The 20,737-nt window shown below is 38.5% G+C and overlaps 1 protein-coding gene across 6 annotated transcripts in view; it reads right to left on the bottom strand.

The window, feature by feature from the left end:
• Window positions 1-20,737, bottom strand: part of postnb (periostin, osteoblast specific factor b) — a 68,750-nt gene that overhangs the window by 8,740 nt on the left and 39,273 nt on the right. Inside the window, exons 15-21 of one of the 6 annotated variants that reach the window (XM_072262867.1) lie at window positions 17,777-17,844; window positions 13,631-13,676; window positions 10,884-10,958; window positions 8,720-8,800; window positions 4,262-4,309; window positions 2,802-2,888; window positions 1,160-1,192 (exon numbers count right to left, since the gene is read on the bottom strand). In XM_072262867.1, the coding sequence (XP_072118968.1) occupies window positions 1,160-1,192; window positions 2,802-2,888; window positions 4,262-4,309; window positions 8,720-8,800; window positions 10,884-10,958; window positions 13,631-13,676; window positions 17,777-17,844 (438 nt within the window). The remainder of the gene's footprint in view (window positions 1-1,159; window positions 1,193-2,801; window positions 2,889-4,261; window positions 4,310-8,719; window positions 8,801-10,883; window positions 10,959-13,630; window positions 13,677-17,776; window positions 17,845-20,737) is intronic. The other 5 variants (XM_072262869.1, XM_072262868.1, XM_072262870.1 and 2 more) reach the window with 5 other exon arrangements.

The following is a 20,737-nucleotide window of genomic DNA, read 5'->3' as shown; positions in this document are numbered from 1 at the left end:
CAATACTCTGCACACCAAGGGCGGGAAAAAACTTTCCAGATCATTAGAAGATAAGGCATTAGAAACTATAAGTTAGGCCCAGTCACTGATCTCTGAGATGAGAAGAAATTTCTTCACCTGTAGGATAGGATAGAGAATTTTGAAAATGACTTCCTAAGAGGCTATTAATGCTCATTCACTGAGCTACAAGGGAGAGGTTGCCTGCTGAATGGATATTTGTAGATCAAGGAATATTTGATAGGTGTAGGAAAGTGATGCTGAGGTAAAAAGATCAGTTCAGGGAATGGCAGAGAAAGACATAAAGGGCCAAATGTTCCAGTTCAGTTCTATTCTTACTATTTTGTCTGTAATTGCAGAGCAGACCCGACGGGCCAAATGGTCTAATTCTGTTTCTATACATTATGGTCTTTATAACCGTGACAATCTGAGACCTGTGCCTTCTGGGGGATTTTGGATTAACATTTGGAGTTATTCGTGAATTACTGTAGTGCTAAAAGGGCAAAATGATAACAGCAGGGCATTGTATTCATCTTACGAAACTCAGTTCCATTTATTACAGTAAAATGGAAAGTTTGAACTGGAGTGCCAAGTCCTGCTGCTACAAAGGGTGAGTATCCAACAACTAAATTTCTGCCATTCTCCAGAAGATTTTTTAAATAATTATTTCATGTTTTATTACAGCACTGAAACAGGCTATTGCTTCTCTGCTGCTGGAATCTCATCTGTTGTTTAATTAATCTCAGTCAATATGCTCTTCTGCCACTTCCTCTATCACTGCATCCAATAAAATTCATGTCACCCATGCTACATGGTCACATGGCTTGGTAACAATTTGGTGGACCTGAATATGGGGAGGAAAAATATCAAGTCCCTGTTGGGATGCCAACCTCTGTGTTAATGGCCAAGATAAGTTTGTACCTCAGAATGCTTTCAGTTATGGGGGAGGTTGTTAAGATTGTGAAAGTATTTGCAGAAATATTACTCTGGATGCTACTTCTATAAAGTACTCTTCCAAAAGACAAAAGTTGCCATGACTCTAACCACTAGACTGATTATTGCAGCTAAAGGATTAGCATTGTGCTAAAGTCTGTTAAATAACGTTGGTGGCAATTAGCAGCATGCCTATCATTCTTATAATAAATAAGGAAGTTTAACATACCTGTAGTGCTTCTGTGACTAAGTTCAGTCCTTCCTGAAATTAATTTTAAATGGAAAAAATGAAAAATCCAGTTGAATTCTTGGTTGAATATGGAGTATAACAATTAAAAACAAAGTAAGTTTTGCAAATTCTAGACCGAGCTCTATAGGGGAGCTTGTAAGTTGCTTTGATAAGATCTGTTTTATAACACAGCTTCTTCTCCTCCACCACCAGATTTCAACAAACCCATGAACTCAACCTCAATAATTTTCCTCTCTTTTTGCACGACTTGTGTTTAGTGCCAGCAAATAATCTCTGTTTAAATGGAGGATTGTGTAAATATGTTTTAAAAATGTCATTGAATGTCTTCTAAAAATCAAAAATAAATTACATATTTATGATTGCTGCTAATATAATATTATGTGGGTGTTGCAAAAATGGATAATCTTGCCAGCTGTAGCAATTTTTCCTTTAAACTGAGAGAGTTGTAGTACAACACTTGCTACTCTACTTCTGAACTTGACTATGTTGACTAACTTATATTGTGACATCAAAACCTTGCAATACCACTTTTAGTTATTCTTGATCACATTTGTCATCACAACACTATTAATTTAAATAAGAGTTTCCTTACAATAGTATGGGAAGACTTGAAAATAATTATTCACGATTCAGAATGCAGTAATTGCTCTTTCTCTCTCTCTCTCTCTCTCACACACACACACACACGCACACATGCTCGCAAAAGACACACATGCACACACCCAGGAAATTCCTTTCCCTCACAGGCATTGTTCAACCTGTTAAATTCTTCCAACAGGTAGCTTGTTGTTTTACACAAAAATTATTAATTGTGAAACATGCAAGGAAGAGGTTTCCATTGGCTGGGCATGAGCATTCCGGTATCTACAGTAAATAATTATTTTCCACATATTTGCATGTCCCATTCTTCCAGTGATTTGCCAAATCATCATAAAATGTAGATTGGAAGTGCTTATCCGATATCAGTTGTGATACCTGTTAACTGATAGATAGAAGTTAATGCCCTCAACCATACCAGCTCTTCAATAAAAATATTTACCGAGTTTAGCCAGGTATTTTTAATTTTATCAACATCCAGTATAACATAACCTTAATAATAAGTAGTAAAACATTTCCATGCGTCATGAATTAAATGAACAACAAAAGGGTTCCATTTATAAGGATTAAGAATTATTGAAAAAAAGTTCAAAGTAGATTTATTATCAAAGTACGTATATGTCACCATATACTACTTTGAGATTTAATTTCTTGCAGGCATTTACAGGAAAGTAAAGAAATAATGAAAATAAAGAATACAGTATCATAAGTATAAAGAAATGCAACCTTGAATTGTTAATAAAGGTTAAGAAGAACTTTTGGCAAAGTTTTGACATCTCACGTTCAAGAACATCGCAAGCAATTACAGAAGTCTTCTCCGATTTACGAGTAGACTTCAAGTTTATCCAAGTATCACATGTCCAAAGAAAAATTAGCAAACACAAGTTGCTATGTTAACTCTACTTAATAGAAGGCAAACAGATAGTACATACAGGCAATTAGTCAACTAGATTGGTAAATAGGAATGGGGATCCCATCAACCCATGCTTCAGGGTGAAAGGGTCAGAGCTTACAGCTCACTAACCTCCGTGAAGGAGTTTTTTGAGTTCTTCATCCTCAAGTATTTTGTGATCACCCTCTATTATCTTGGTGACCTTGCTGTACTGTGTTCCTGACAAGATACATGTCAATTGTGAACCTCTAACATTTTCTCTACTTCTACTATAGGAAGGTAACAAATGTGATATTCATTAGCATATGTACTTTAGATACATTAACACATTTGCTTTTCAGTTAATGTCATCATTTAAGTAATAAGCAGCAAGGTTTAAGACAATTACATGACATGCTTAAACAACAGTATCTCAGAATACTTATAGAGCAATAGTTTAAGTGGAGCAAACAGTATAATTTTAAAAATGCCTGATTCCTCCTGTGATACTTACCTTATCATTGGTCTAAGAAGTGATGGAAGCAGATCAACAACTTAAAAGTTGTGTTAAGGGAGTAGATTTTAATTTGTTTTCCTGAATTATTTCCAGCTCAAACCAAACCGTTTAGAATATTGATTGGTCTCGGAACAAAAAAGGGGTTTATTTAACATTTTTGATCAGATTCCACACTGGGACTATGTTGTTTATTTCAAATCTTACTTTATTGGAGGCACAAGCAATTTTGTTCATAGAGGAACAAGTTTAACACCACAATGCTGTTCTTCACTATAATGTGCCATTTTCCACTATTCGGAGCTCCAAGAATGCTTCTATGGTCTCTGAACAAACAACATTTATAAGAAAGTAATACCTTACTCATTTATGTATGTAGAATTTGACTAGATTTTAATTATAGATGTAAAGAGACCCAAACCATTAACTTGCATGTGTATTTTTGATCAGGTATATTTAGGTAGGTGAAACCAATTGAAGGAGCTTGATCACTGGAGATACACATGGTAATTATATTAAAGCTACCATATGAGTGCTATCAAGCAAATATTTAATTAATAGTTTATTTTCATTTTTTTGTTTGTCAGTTCAATAGAAAAACTTGAAGACAAGCCAACATTGAAATTATGTTTATACAATCCAACTAAAATATATTGCAGCATCTTTTACCAGACCCACCAACTCAGTGACTTCTTGTTTCAGAATAATCTATATGACTTGCAAGGAAATGAGGCATCAAAATTGAATGCAGTTGTAAAATGATCGCTAGCACATGTTTAAAAATGTAAAACAATTCCCTATCAAAAATGAAATAAACAAACTTCCCCTTTTAAGTTAAACCTATCAGAAACAAAGTTTGCAATTAGTCCCAGGAGTTAGATATTGCTAAATGTCAGGATGTTTTTTTTTTAAAAATGTGTAGGGAGAGAATCTAGTCAAAAACAAAAAATGACACAGGTCATTTTGGTTGGGGTTCTGGGGTGGGAGTGGAAGGGTTGGGGAGGAAGAAGGAGAAATTTAATAGCAAAAACCCATTAGTCTCACTATAAAATGTAAAATTGAAAAATGTATCAAAATACACTTTCAGTAAACTACAAACCTCTTTCAATAACTTTGGAAAGGGCCAAAGCATCAGCATCACTTGTTCCTGAATCATCACCAAGGGAGAGAGACAGAGAGAAAAAGTAAACGATGATATTACATTAAGACACTGGAGAAATAATATCAATTATTAGTGGGCCTGAAGATTATTACTTGCCCTTTTCCCATGATCTACTTGTATGCCACAGCTGTAATAACAACTGTATCAGTAATTTTTTCCTCAGGATATGGAGTAAATCTCAAATGTTTGCCAAGCTAATTCTAATGAGGTGACTAAGTAATGTCTGTCCAAGGTTGTCCATTATTTATCTACAGATCTTCATACGATATTGCTGTTCCAAAGCCCCAATTGGAATTATGTCGCTATGTTTCCCAATGTCTAACCACTGGCTCCATGCTTCTCCATCTTTCTTTTGTCCTACTCTTTCAGTTTAAAAGTGCCTTCTTTGATCCAGTTCCTGTTTTAGCACAGTGTCATTCTAGCTTTCTGTCCTCTGAGCATTTTTGCTCATTGCTCAGTAACCTCTCCTATTCATGTACTTATCCAGTTGTCATTCTTGGCCAACTCCATCTGGAGTTTCACTAATGATGGTTTCAAATGTTGGCTCCTCATCCCAGCTCACAGAGCTTGCTCCCACATCCACTATCCTGTGCTCAGTCACTGCCATTTTTGCTGGACCAACATTTGGGGATGACTCTTTTCTGTTCTGTCTCATTCTATGCTGGTCCCAAAACTTCCATCTATGTATCCTTTAGCTGTTTTCCTCTTTATTTAACACCATGAGTAGTTTTACTAATTTATTATTTATTTTCATGAGGTTCAAATTAGTATGAATCCTATAAAATATTATTGAGTGCATGGTGATGACTAATGTCTGATTTTTTATTATAGGATCATGGTGTCCTTTAACCCAATTCATCCATCCCTCCCTAGGTGTGTTCCTGAGCTAGTCCTATGCCTGCATTTTGCCCATATCCCTCCAAACCATTCCTATCAATGAACTTGTCTAAATGTCTGTTGAATGTTGTAATTGTATCCACCTCTACCACTTCTTCTGTTTGTTCCTTTTGCCCACCACCCTCGGTGTGAAAAACTTGCCTCTCTCGCCTCCTTTAAATCTTTTCTCCTCTCGCTTTAAACCTATGCCCTGAAGTTTTAGACTCTCTACGCTGGGAAAATGACTATGGCCATTTACTTTATCCCCATATCCCTCATAAATTTTATAAATCTCTGTCAGCTCATCCTTCAGCCCCCTTTGCTTTAGAAAAAACAGTGCCAGCCTATCCAGTTTTTTATTACTCAAGGTCACCAACCCCAGCAACATCCTTGTGAATCTTTTCTGAAAATAATCAGAAATATAATACAATAAATAATAAGAATCATATGCCTTTTACCACAAGATAAAATTAAAGTGGTTAAATTATTTCATACGTCTGGGAAACAATCCATGGGTTCAAGTCTCACTATAGCACCTGGAAAAAATAATAGTGAAAATATCTCGAAGTACAAAAGACAGTATCAGTAAAAATAATATTGGATTGTAAAATATCAGCTCATCCTGGAATTTTTACAAGAATGGAAATCTACCAGAGTCTGGCAGCTGATTTCAGAACCATTGCAGAATGGTTGGCTCTCAACTATCCTCTGTACTGATCCACTAGCCACTCAGTTGTGAAAATCTGCTATATGAAAATGCAAAAATGCTACAACTGGAAAGGCAGCCTAGCATCAGCACAGAAAATGGACATGAAAAAGGCACATCCAGCTTACTTTATTCACCAAAGTCCACTCAAAGATTAAACTTGGAGTCTTGTCCCTCAGATCAGTTAAACAACACCCTGACGTTATCAGACTCACAGCTATACTTTTCTGTATAGATTTCACATTGCAATCTATATACGTTTCCCGCCCTATTGGCAGGAGAGGCAAAGACAAGGTGTTTTATCAAAGGCATTAGGAGAAAATAATTGTGGAATTCTTGATATGTTTTCAAATCGTACAAAATTTTATGGCAAGAGGTCTCAGAAAGGCAAGGAAATTTGCAGAGTATGATATACTTTTGCCCTTTAGTTGATGATTCAATATTCAGTATCCACATACACGACTGAAGAGAGGGTGCACAATATATTCAAGGTGAGGAACACCAATGTGGATTAACAAGAGTGATAAAATCACACCACAATTCTGAATCTGATATGGTCCTGAAGTTCATTCCCGCCAGAATAGCTGAGCCAGAGGGTGAGAACCAAAACAAGATGATTTTCTCATCCTCACCAATGTAATGATTACAGATACAGGAAGGACCACTCCACATCCCTCCTGTTTGATGTGTTGTGCTATCATCAAGCAGAATAGATCTCCTTGACAAGCCAGGGGAGCAACCTAGTTCAATGAGGAGCAGAAACATTAACTCGTGTACTAAGTACTGTGTACTAGCCAAATGAAATTGCAACAAATAAGCAGAATAAGCAGAAGCTGTTGCATGCTAATTTACTGACAGTTCAAAAAAATATTTTATAGCCCTGCCTCATCCAGTGATGAAGTGTAGAAGACAATAAAAGAAGAGCAGGATGAGACCATGTAGACATTCCCATACTCAGTGATGGTAAAGAGCAGCAACGGAGTGTAACAGGGACAGCTGAAGGGCCTGCAAACATCTAGAGTCATAATACCACACCTATAAAAGGCTATTTGGTGCAGCTCATCCACGCTAATGAAGATAACCACATAAGCCCCATGTTTGGTCCATATCACTCTGAACCAAATAATGGCAAGGGTCCAAGGACCCCTTGGTTAATGGTAGCGGTCCATGGCATAAAAAAAGTTGTGAACCCCTGCTCTAAGCCTTTTCTATCTATATACTTATCCAAGTGTTTTTTAAATATTGTAATTTTACCTGCATCAACTGCAGTCTTTTCTCTGGCAGCTCATTCTATATACACTCAAATGCCTGTAGAACAGTTTTCCCCTCAAGCCCCTTGTAAATCTTTCCTTTATAACCATATACTTTCTAGATTTTGTTTCCCCTTCCCTGGAACCCGAGATGCCTTAACATATAGAAATGTTGAAAAATGTACTTAAATTAATCTTAGATATCTGTGATTTATCAAGGGATTCAATGCCTGTAGCAGCAATATGCTGCTTTGGGGTTGCGGTCTTCAGCATCTGAGACAGAAGTGTCAAACAGAGGACCTATACCTCCTCTTTGATGGCAGCCTTCAGACAAATCATTTCACTTAAAATAATATGAAGAGTGGTTTAGACCACAGGGGTCAGGAGCCACCCAACAGAAGTGAAGAAGTGACATTCTGACCACATACAAACACACACACAAAAAAAAATAATGATGGGTCAAATCTAATCCAGCCCATCATGGCCCCATCAGGTTACTCTTCTTCATAAACTGATGAAGGATATCACCGATACTTCTGTCAAGTTGATAGTAGCATCAAAGAGCCAAAGTGAAATTGATAATGAGAATCACAGTAAAATTACCCCACAGAATGGAGTGATATCCATTGTTAGGAAGGTAGCCCTATTTGTTGGTGGACAACTTCATGACATCACTGCAGACGATCTTATCCTCAGTCATCTTCAGTTGCTTCATCAGTGAGTCTCTAACCATCATAAAGTTAGAAATTTGTATGTTGATTGAATAATGTTTGGTTCCATTTGCAATTCCTCAGGAAATGAGGCTGGCCATGCCCCACGTGCAGCAAGACTCACGTAACATATAGACTCAGGATGATGTAAGAAAACTAACACCTGCACCAGATGAGGGCTAAGCCATGGTTATCCCCAGCAAGAGGGAAGCTTAATTACCGTTGACATTCAACAGCATTGCCATCACAAATTCTCCACTAGTGAATCACCATTTCAACTAGATAACCACTTAAATCCTTGTGGCAGGTGATGGGCCAGGGAGTCTGTTGTCACCTTCCACTCCCAAGCCTTTCTACAACCTGTAAGGCACACTGATCATGTGGCAGATCTCTGGTTGCTAGATGATCGCCATCTCAATTAAAAAAAAACTACTCAGGGCAAAGCCATCCACTTGTTTGAGGCTCCACCACCATTCTCAACCTTCATCCACCACTTAGGTATTCTGAGTTCAGTCTGTACAATCTATGAAACGTATTGCAGAAATTCAACAAGATCACTTCAACTGTATCTCTCTAATTTGCATCTTCTATCAACTGAGCTTAGAGAAGGCGGCCACTGCTTATATGTTCCCTCCTGGAAGCAGGCGCTCTGTCATGCTGTTATTGTTTATTGGGTGAATATAATGAGACTTGCTATCTAAATCATCTCAACAGAACCTATCTTACATGGACCAGAGTGATTTAGAAAGTGGCTCACACTATCAACTCACCAGGATAGGTATTAAACGCCAACCTTGCCAGCGGTCAACTAATCCCATGAGTGAAGTTTTTTAAAAAATAATTAATAACTCACCGCTTTGAATGACCTTTCCACTAAATACTCTTATTTCTGGTTTAGTTGTAACAACTCTTGTAATTTCTGTGACCTTAGTTTCTGAGAAGCAAAGATATTAGCACTGTTATTTCACTAAATTCACTTCTTTGACATTCAAGTTTAGCAAACATAGCACCTTCAAAATAATAAGAAAAGGTAAGTCTTTGTTGGACTGAATTCGACATCATATTGAAAGCCAGTTGAATCTAATGAAACCATTAGTAATTTTGTCCCACTATAAACAAATGCTATCCCATTTAAAATGGAAGCTTACTTCATAAACTGCAGGAAAACCCTGCCCTTGGTGGGTATTAATCCTGTGATTACATTGAAGCTCAGATTTCAGAATAGTTTGTGATATTTCTATTTTGAACGACCAGCTGAGGTAAATGCAATCAATTTCACTTACTTCAGTTTAAAAAGAATCAGGTTATTTGCAATTTGTGTTTAGCAGGAATGGATAGTTCATATAACAATAGGTCTCAAATACCCCAACATAAGTATAATGTTATTATATTTTAGTAGTCTCCTGTCTTATTATTCTAGTTGTGTAATTTTCCAAAAAATGACTGAAGCTTAGTTGAATATTTAAGTGGGCTGATTACTAAATAAAGTGGCTAAAGTTACAAGACTTCACACCCAAATTAATTCTATATTATGGTCATGGGACAGTCCCTGTTACTGTACAAACATAATAAAGTTAGTCCCTCGTCTATTTCTAGGTAGCCAAAGTATAGATAAAAACGATCTTCAATAAAAATCTATATTGGAAATCAAATGGATACAGATCAACCCAGTTTAACAGTAGGGCTGACTGAAAACCTTACAGGTGATGGTTTCATTTCTGAATTAGTCAGATCCTTGCGGCTATCATCCCAAAACTGAAGCTATCTCTTGGCTGAGCCTTCTTAAGATATACAGTGAGATCCCAAATCCCATTGATTTTTGTGCTTCTTAGATTATACATAATATGATTATGTCATTTTAATTCAACCTGCTACAGCCAATAGGATTATGGTTTCACCAGCAATATTTCCATTGCACCAGATAGTATTTCAGCCATTCAATCCAATGTAGACTGTCCTTTGAATTGCTGCAGGCATCAGTTTCCTGTTGCAGCTAAAGTTTTTTCTTAACTTTATTGAACAAAAATCCTGTTGGATGGCTTTTGAAATTATGATGGTAATCTGCACAACAGGAAATAATTTGGATCATTGCTGACTAATTCTTCCAGATTCTTTTACCCCAGTGCTGTCAGCCAGAAGTCACTTTTGGTTTCCAACTCAATTCAACTGTACAGAAGGTCACATTTCATACGTAGATGATTTAAATCCTGTTGATTTAAATCCACAGAGGTGACTTTCTTTGAAAAGGCACCTTTAAGTTTGGGTTAATACCACATACGTAACTTTAGAAGTTCACATTCCCGTCGCAGATGACTATTTCTACGTGCAATTAATTATGAATTCACGTACATGCTCCTCATAAACTTTGATTCATTGATCATCGCATATGCTTAGGAGGTCAATGACTTGGGTAGCAGGTTTCTTGCAGGTAGGAATGGCTGGGATCATTATTGTAAAAGATGTATTGTAAGTTAGAGGTTAGAGATTATTTGTTACACAGGTGTTATTGGAGAATAAGATGCCATAGCAGAGAGAGCATGGCATCTTTCAAAGGTGAACGTGGGCAAGTGTTTGAAGCTGAGGAAGATACAGGACTAAGGAAAAGTGCAAGATCATAAAATCATTTTTGGATTGCTACATTGAGATGCATCCACAAAGAGGAGACATCTTCTTCTTTTCCCTAAGTATCTATGGCTCCATTCCTGGCAGGCAAGGGGAATAAGATTATAAAATGATCCCTTACGTTTGATAAAAATCAAATTCCTACCAAGACATGAGGCCAAGAACAGATTAAGCAGTCAGGCCAGTCCATTATTTAAAATACAGTTGCACCACAATGAACTTAGGGTGCTCACTAAAAATTAAATAAAGAAGAAAAATAATTCATTTCCTTGCACCACCACAAAGCCTGTGCCCCGTTGGCTTCAAGAAAGAAAAAGGTAAAATAGGGAAAAGATTAGCAAAAAAAAAAAACTTTAGAAGAGAAAGAAGAGTTGCTGCAAATACAGTGTATCTACCATACGGAATCACTTCTTTGGTAATGCTTGATCCAATCTGTCTGATATCTGGTTGTATGACCTTAATAAAACGAGCTGAAAATTCAAGGACAACATGATTTACAGGCAAGCACTCTCAAGCAATCATACATCAATTAATCACCATTTCGTCCAGTTTAACAGCCAGCCACAATCTGTCTCATTGAGGTAGAAACATTGTCTTGAAACAGTTAAGGCATTTTGTAATAATACAGATAGAGCACATAACTAAATAAACTTAGTTGATTGTCAAACAGCTATTAATCAAGCTGGACAAGGTTACTATAAATTCTGATGACATTCTCTTTTCAGTCATCTGGTTCTGTGTGGAACTGAATTCCCTGGTGGTTGTGTCTGAGAGGAGGATGCCTCTGGTCTTCCATTACTCACTCACTTTGTCTTAATAATTTTCTTTTTCTTTCTTTATCTTTTGACTTTATGCCTGGTCTTTGCCATCCAGACAGGATCTGTATTCAAATCAAGTTGCTTGACAAATTGGCATAGTCTTACTCTGTCACTAAAAATGTTTAGTTGATAATGATCTTTATATCATGAATGCCATGCACTTAACCTTACTTCTGTTCCTTTGAAAGAGCCCATGTTTCAATATCATAAAGTAATACCATACACTTTCCATATTACTTATCATATTCTACAGTCTATAAAGAAGAGAGACACATTACGTCATTGCAAATGTATAAAGCAAATGTCATCGCTTTGCTCAATGTGGTCCATGACAATACTGTACATCTGGCATGGTGCATGGACTTGCTTCCAATGCCCATGAAAGTTAATGCTTAATTGAATATCCACTAATCCCTCACCATCAATGATCCATTTGACTGTGCCCACAAATTATTCTAGCATTTCTCAATCTACTATCCAGATCTATTCAACATCACATCATCTGAGTTGCACTGATTACAATATGTAGTTTAAGTTCTATTCAGAAGTAAATAAACAGTTCCCCTGCACTCTGTACAGATATTTTTGGAAGTTTTATACTCCTCTTATTTAGCATTGCAATCAGTTTATTTTCTCGTAATATTTCTTGTTAATCTTCTCAGCTTTGAACTGTAACAACGCTATTTCTTTTGGCCTCTTGCCACTCATATAGTCTGCCCAGCAACACCTGTTATTCCCTTCTTGTAAAAGAGGGCACTACTGTTTGACAGGAAGGGAGATTCACTTTGTTTGTTTCTGTCCTGTTTGAATTATCTTTTCACTCTTCTTTTCTTACCTTTTTTAGCAGCAGAATTTCATCCTTGCAATAAAAAATATAATTGTGAAAGCAAAGTACAATATTATTTTGCACATTCACTTTATGTATTCTGAGGTGAATTTTTTCTCCTCTTCTAATTTTAGCTCTTTTTATTATATTACCTTTTATTTTAACTTTCATCAGTTACATCTACAGCTTATGCCACTTCCAAATTGTGTGTACTTCACCCCGAACAGAAACAAAATTGGTCTTGTGACACTTTTCAGGACTTTGCAGTCAGACTGCATCATAAACTCCTGAAGGAATTCTATTATCTTTCTGCCTCCTTCCTCAGCCAGAGTGACATTAAGGATGCATTGTTTGCCTATTCCACCATGAGAAGGTTATTCTGTCAGTATACTCAGTTTTGTATTATGGACGTTCTTCCTGTCTTTCCTTGTTATATTGCCTAACAAAAGTCTAGAATTATCTCACTTAGATATCATTTCTTACACACAGAGACTTTGTGTCCTTTTCCTTACATCTAATTAGTTAATGTTCCAGTCATAATGTTTTTGGATTTCCAAGTTAAGATGACTTACAATTAGTTTTATATAAATTACTAACTGGTTCTGGCTAAAGCGTAACAGACATTTTCCGTGCTAACCTTCTGTGCCAATTATATGTCAACCCCAGAACAGAAGCACGATTTCATGTCTGGGAATTTGGCATAGATGTCTTTCATTTTATTATGGCAACAGTTCTTTATCTATCCTTTAAACATTTTCCCTTCATGCAGTCTGTAGAAGTTATCCATAAATTTTCATCATTGGTTTGAAATTGCTCTTTGAATTATTCCTTTTTAAGTCAATAGAAAAGGTCAGAGAATAAACTAGTAACTCAAGAGTGTATGGATCATTGAAGACGTTTAATTTGGTCTAAGTAACTCTTTTCTCCATTGTTAAGCCCAGGGGTAAATGTTAGTACCAATCACTCCACTTCTATGACATGTAAAATGAAGGAAAAACAGAAGAAATACCCAACAATTTGAAAGTCTGGAAGTGTTCTGAAGATCCAAAATCTGGCACCTGGCTAGATTCTGGCACAGATCAAAGCCAGCCTAAATAAGACAACTTGGTTAAGCAGGAGGAAGAAGGAACCACTACAACACTTTGCTTCTCCAATGTTTTCCTTCATTTGTTTCTTAGGTCCTACCCAATAATGGATGGCCCTGTGCACCAGACCCTTTTACTACTGTGAGGTCAGGACAGGACTCAAATCTGGCAGTTCTTCTCAGCTTCAATGGAGTTCAAACTATTCTTCTTATAACTCATGAGACTTTGAAGGCTTAAGCAGCATAGCCAATTAATCCAGTTATCCTCTAATACTTAATCAACTATTATTTTATATACACACATACACACACACATATATACACACATACATATATATATATTTCTTGAAACTAATAATGACATTAAGAACAATTATAAACTTTAAAAAGTGCAGATAATATTGAAGGACTTACTGATAACAGGCATTTCGATCCTGTGATAGGTATAACTTGGGATAAACTGACAAAAAAATGACAGAGACAAACGAGACATTAAGTACCTATTATGCTCATTAGTCACACCTAAATGAAAACTTACTGAGGTTACATTCCTCCGGGGTTGATTTTTATTCATTTTAAAGTAACACATTAAGAAACTGCATATAATGCTGACAACTCTTAGAATTAAGGATTATCTATCTGTAAAGAATTTGAAACACTCTTAATATTTATCCACTTGAAGAAATTTTGCACATTTTTGTTTAAATTCTGCACAATTTAAACAAATTGATTTAGACAGATGGTTGCGCTTATTCTAACAAGTGAAATGAAATAATGGATAGTACACTGTACATTACACATTATTCCAGCTGTAATTTGCAGCTGGTGAGGAAATTGAAGCCATGAGAAATTGCAACATGGATAGTAAATTTATGAAGGGTTACTTGCAGAAAAAGACTACTTTACCAGACTAATCAGGTATACTGCTGCATTGACTTAAGTTAATGACTTGTACTTGGGGCAAATTATATGATTTCAAATTTGCGACTGATGACATTCACTCATTTAATCTCTTAATTCATGGAGTTTCAAAGAGGTTTATTAGAATGGATCCAGTAATGAGTATAAGTTGTTCTCCTTAGAGAAGATTTAAATTGAAGAGTTTAAAATCATGAAGAACTTAGATAAGAGAAAGGTTTTCCAGGATCTGAAAACCAATAAACAGAGTGCTCAGAACACACAGATGATAAGGACCAGATGACATGAGGAAACCTTTCCTTTAATGCATGTTAGGAAGGAAATGCAGTCTCATCTGAAAGAAATATGTGAAAGAGTTGGGAGGGGCAGTAGGGTGAGGCTAAGCGGAATATTCTTGGAAAGATTTAGCACAGATTTCATGGGTCAAATGGCCTTCTATTATTGAAAGATTCAATTGTGTCATGGTGCTTTTCTTTTGCCAAGTTTTATATCAAGTATAATCTTTATGATTCATCTCCCTACACTCAATTCCATATTAGTTTTCAAAATATTGAAAACAGTGGACTCAAAATCTTAGGCGCTGCACTGTAAATCATCCTGATCTGCTTCCACCCACTTGCCAGTGCACATTTATAGATCATAAATAAAACAAATAAATATTACAAACACACACTCAGTGACCACTTTAATAGGTACAGGAGTGGAATCCGGTGCGGTTTCAAAGGTCATAATTTGAGGTAAATTTATTATCAAAATACATATATGTTACCATATACAACCCTGAGATTCATTTTTTTGTGGTAAATCCAAGAAACATAACAGTATCAATGTAAGTCTGCACCAAACAGGACAGGCAAACTCCCAATGTGAAAAAAAAACCCACCAAACTGTGCAAACATAAAAGAGAAAAAAAGCAAAATAAGAATAAACAAATAAACAATAAAAATCAAGGACATGAGATGAAGAGTCCATAAAAGTGAGTCCATAGGTTGTGGGGAAAGTTCAGTGAGCGAAGCTGAGTGAAAATATCCCCACTGGTTCAAGAGCCTGATAGTCGAGGAGTAACAACTGTTCTAAAACTGGCAGTGTGGGCCCTGAGGCTCTTGTACCTTCTTCCCGATGGCAGCAGTGAGAAGAGAGCATGTCCGGGGTGGTGAGGGTCGCTGACAATGGATGCTGCTTTCCTGCGACAACATTTCTTGTAGATATGCTCAATGGTTGGGAGGGCTTTGTCCGCGATGGACTGGACAGTATCTACTACATTTTATAGGTTTTTCCATTTAAGGGCAGTGATATTTTCATATCAGGCTGTAATGCCACTAGTCAATATAAGCTCTACCACACATCTCTAGAGGTTTCTCGAAGTTTTAGACATCATACCGAATCTTTGCAAACTTCTGAGAGAAAGTAGAGGCACTGCTGTATTTTCATCGTATGTGTTGGGATCAGAACAGATCCTCTGAAATTATATCACTGAGGAATTTACTGATCCTCTCCACCTCTGATCCCCCAGTGAGGACGGTTCATGAACCTGTGGTTTCCTCCTCTTGAATTCAATAATCAGCTTCTTGGTCTTGCTGGCATTGAGTGAGAGGTTGTTGCTGTGGCGCCACTCAGCCAGACTTTCAATCTCCCTCCTATATGCTGATTCGTCGCCACCCTTGATTCAGGCAATGACAGCAGTGTCATAAGCAGCCCTAAATATAGCTTTGAAGCTATTCTTAGCATCACAGTCACAGGTGTAAAGTGAGGAGAGCAGGGGACTAAGCACACAGCCTTGTGGGTGCATCAGTGCTGATGGAGATTGCAGAGGAGGTGTTGTTACCAATCTGAGCTCAATGGGGAATGGAAGTGAAGAAATCAAGGACATCATTGCCCAAGGAGCTATTGATGCCAAGATCTTGAAGCTTATTGATTAAATAAGATAAAACTTTATTTATCCCGAAGGAAATTATCATTGCAAGCTTGCTCAGTGAGAAACATATACTTTAAGATACAATATGTATGCGCTAAAGTACAAACAAAGAATACAACATGTATGTTAAAAAAGTAATAGTGCAAAATACAGATGTGCAATGAAACCATATACTTAAGGAACAGGAGTTGTAGTCTTATAGCCACAGGGAGAAAGGATCTCCTGTGGGTTTCAGAGGTGCATCTCAGTGGAATCAGTCTGTTACTGAAGATGCTCCTTTGTTTGTCCAGTATGTCATGGAGGGTGTGAAGGGGATTGTCCATAATGCTCCGCAGCTTCTGCAGCATCCTCCTCTCAGACACAACCACCAGGGAATCCAGTTCCACTCCCAGAACAGAACCAGCCTTCCTGACAAGCTCATCGATCTCTTTGGCATCAGCTGCTCTCATGCTGCAGTCCCAGTAGACTGCAGCGTAAAATAGAAAGCTGTCCACCACTGAGTCACTGAACACCTGCAGCATAGTACTGCAGACGTTGAATGTCCGGCGTCTCCTCAGGAAGTACAGTTGGCTCTGTCCCTTCTTGTACAGAGACCCTGGATTTTTTACTCCAGTCCAGTTCATTGTCAGGTGAGTTCCCAGGTATTTGTAGTCTTGGACGACTTCCACAACCGTTCTCTTGTTGGAGATGGGTATGCAGGGTGTTTTAATCTTCCTGAAGTCCACCACCAACTCCTTTGTCTTAGTGATGTTGAGCCACAGGTGATTCAGCCCACGCCACTCAACAAAGTTGTCCCCCACTCTTCTGTACTCAGCAATGGCATCTGCTGTGGTCCTGTTGCTGTGGTAGCTAGAGTGGAGCGGAACGAAGTTACTTATCGGGCAGGATTTGGTATGTTTCATCAGGAACCTCTCAAAGCACTTCATCAAAGTGGATGTAAGTGTGACTGGATGATTATCATTGAGGCATGTTACCACATTCGACTTATAATTCAAGTCGTCCTGAAGCATGTGGTACTTCAGATGACCGAAGTGAGAGGTTAAAGGCATCATTCTTCTGCTGCTGTAGCTCATCCACTTCAAGGTTTAATGTGTTGTGCATTCAGAGATGCTCTTCTGAACACCACTGTTGCAACGCACAATTATTTGATTTGCAGTTGTCTTCTGTCAGCTTGAACAAGTCTGGCCATTCTCCTCTGACCCCTCTTATTAACAAGGCAGTTTTGTCTGCAGAACTGCTGCTCACCGGGTGTGTTTTTGTTTTTCACACCATTCACTGTAAACTCTAGAGAGTGTTGTGCATGAGAATACCAGGAGATCAACAGTTTCTTAGATAAACAAGCCACCCCGTCTGGCACCAACAATTATTCCATGGTTAGACCTGATTTCTTCCCTATTTTGATGCTTGGTCTGAAAAACAACTGAACCTCTTATCCATGTCTGCATGCTTTAATGCATTCAATTGCTGCCACAAGATTGGCTGATTAGACATTTTAATTAGTAAGCAGGTGTACAGGTGTATTTAATAAAGCGGTCACTGAGTGTACAATATGTACTTCATAAAGAGTATGTTCCTTTGTTAGTGTCATGATAAGAGATCACAGCTGTAAACCATTTGACACTCTTCTTGTAAAAACTGTTAATTGTATCTCACTACTGAATATTGTTATTTCTATGAGTAGTGTTAATTATTAGTATTGTGTAATACATTTGCGGTTCTAATCTTACCTGTATCTCTATAGTCTTGACTAGTTTTGAGAGAATCCTCCGCAAATTGTCATTTGTAACAGGCAGATCTAGTAAAGTACATTATAAATTTTAAGTAGTTAATTCATGAATGCTTATAAACATTTTTTAGATAATTGTTACATTAATAATTCAAGTAAGCAACAAGTCCAAATCGTCCAACACACACAAAATGCTGGTGAACACAGCAGGCCAGGCAGCATCTGGAAGAGGTACAGTCGATGTTGCGGGCCGAGGCCCTTCGTCAGGACTAACTGAAAGAAGAGATAGTAAGAGATTTGAAACTGAGAGGGAGAAGCGAAATGGTAGGAGAAGACAGGAGGGGGAGGGATGGAGCCAAGAACTGAAAAGTTGATTGGCAAAAGGGATATGAGGCTGGAGAAGAGAGGTTCATGGGACGGGATGCCTGGGGAGAAAGAAAGGGGGAGGGGAGCCCAGATGGGCAAGGGGTATAGTGAGAGGGACAGAGGGAGAAAAAAAAGAGAAAAATAAATAAGCAAACAAACAGATAAATAAATAAATAAATAAATAAACAAGGGATGGGATACGAAGGGGAGGTGGGGCATTAACGGAAGTTAGAGAAGTCAGTGTTCATGCCATCGGGTTGGAGGCTACCCAGACGGAATATAAGGTGTTATTCCTCCAACCTGAGTGTGGCTTCATCTTTACAGTAGAGGAGGCCGTGGATAGACATATCAGAATGGGAATGGGACGTGGAATTAAAATGTGTGGCCACTGGGAGATCCTGCTTTCTCTGGTAGACAGAGCGTAGGTGTTCAGCGAAATGGTCTCCCACCCTGCGTTGGGTCTCGCCAATATATAGACGGCCACATTTGGAGCACTGGACGGAGTATATCACCCCAGCCGACTCACAGGTGAAGTATCGCCTCACCTGGAAGGACTGTAGGACTGTCTGGGGCCCTGAATGGTGGTAAGGGAGGAAGTGTAAGGGCATGTGTAGCACTTGTTCCACTTACAAGGATAAGTGCCAGGCGGGAGATCGGTGGGAAGGAATGGGAGGGACGAATGGACAAGGGAGTTGCGTAGGGAGCGATCCCTGCGGAAAGCAAAAAGAGGGGGAGGGAAAGATGTGCTTAGTAGTGGGATCCTGTTAGAGGTGGTGGAAGTTACGGAGAATTATATGTTGGACCCGGAGGCTGGTGGGCTGGTAGGTGAGGACAAGGGGAATCCTATTCCTAGTGGGGTGGCGGGAGGATGGAGTGAGAGCAGATGTGCGTGAAATGGGAGAGATGCGTTTGAAAGCAGAGTTGATGGTGGAGGAAGGGAAGCCCCTTTCTTTAAAAAAGGAGGACATCTCCTTCATCCTAGAATGAAAAGCCTCACCCTGAGAGCAGATGCAGTGGAGATGGAGGAATTGTGAGAAGGGGATGGCATTTTTGCAAGTGACAGGGTGGGAAAAGGAACAGTGCCCCACCTCCCCTTCGTACCCCATCCCTTATTTATTATTATATGTTTTTTTTTCCCCTTTTTTCCTTTCTTTTTTCTCTCTCTGTCCCTCTCACTATAACTCCTTGCCCATCCTCTAGGTCCCCCCCGCCCCCACAACCTTTCTTTCTCCCTAGGCCTCCCGTCCCATGATCCTCTCCCTTCTCCAGCCTCATATCCCTTTTCCCAATCAACCTTCCAGCTCTTAGCTCCATCCCTCTCCCTCCTATCATTTCGGATCTCCCCCTCCCCCTCCCAAATCTCTTACTATCCCTTCTTTCAGTTAGTCCTGACGAAGGGTTTTGGCCCGAAACATCAGCTGTACTTCTTCCTATAGATGCTGCCTGGCCTGCTGCATTCACCAGCAATTATTGTGTGTGTTGCTTGAATTTCCAGCATCTGCAGATTTCCTCGTGTTTGCGAAGTCCAAATCATCGACTATTTATTCCTCGCATAGATGCTGCCTAACCCATTGAATTCCTCTGCAATCCTCCAATTTAGTCCAAGCTTAATCACGGGATAATTTATAATGACTAATTAACCTACCAACCGGTACGTCTTTGGACTGTGGGAGGAAACCGGAACACGTGCAGGAAACCCACACGGTCACAGGGAGAAGGTACAAAGTCCTTAAAGGCAGTGGCAGGAATTGAACCCGGGTCTGTGGTTTGTTATGTATTGTGCTAACCACTACAATACCATGCAACGACAGTAAAACACTATTTTTTGGTGCGATCCTTCTTTGTATTCATTCATGGACATTTATGTTTTCAGTGTGCCTACATTATACTGTGTACATAAATAAATAAAAAGTTACTCGATGTCTCTATGATTGATACTCAACATGCAGAAGACTGTCGGATTCATTCCCTGCTGCTCAGAAAGTGGGATGAACCTGAGGGATAACAAACAGGCTTTACGCCCTTCAGCTGAAGCAGGGGAATGTCAATCATAGATCCAGAAACTTACAGCTGATGTATATTTATACTGAAAAAGCGAATATGTGTCTTTTGTAAGATCTCATTTCTTACATAATTTGCATGGACTGTGCATTTTCATAGCGAGCTGAGAAACACTTTGTCGAACATATGCAAGATCCTCACCCACCATTTAATCCCATCTTCTGTCCATCAAGAATGCGGACAGAAGAGTACAACTGGTAGTTGGTATTTTGAACATCCAAAGTTAAGGCTCCCCCCCACCACCACCCATGGGCCAGACTGGTTATATGGCTCCGAATAAAAGCTAATGTATATACCCTGACTTGCCACACTGGAAATACGTACATATCCCCCAAACACTTCACAAATCTTTTTGTGATAAACTATTAATACCAAAAGAAGTCCTTTGTGAATTAGCTGATCACTTTTGTAACCCTGGCAGGACTTTTGAGAGAACTTTGCATATATTATGTAAAGAGGGTTGTTGATTATCATTCAGTAAACCATTGCAGCTGGTTAAGGAATCTCAGATGTTGCTCTGCCATTATTCTGAGGC

This window comes from Mobula birostris, chromosome 7, assembly GCF_030028105.1.
Source record: "Mobula birostris isolate sMobBir1 chromosome 7, sMobBir1.hap1, whole genome shotgun sequence".
NCBI classification, from domain to species: Eukaryota; Metazoa; Chordata; class Chondrichthyes; order Myliobatiformes; family Myliobatidae; genus Mobula; species Mobula birostris.
This window is presented reverse-complemented; position numbering and strand designations above follow the sequence as displayed.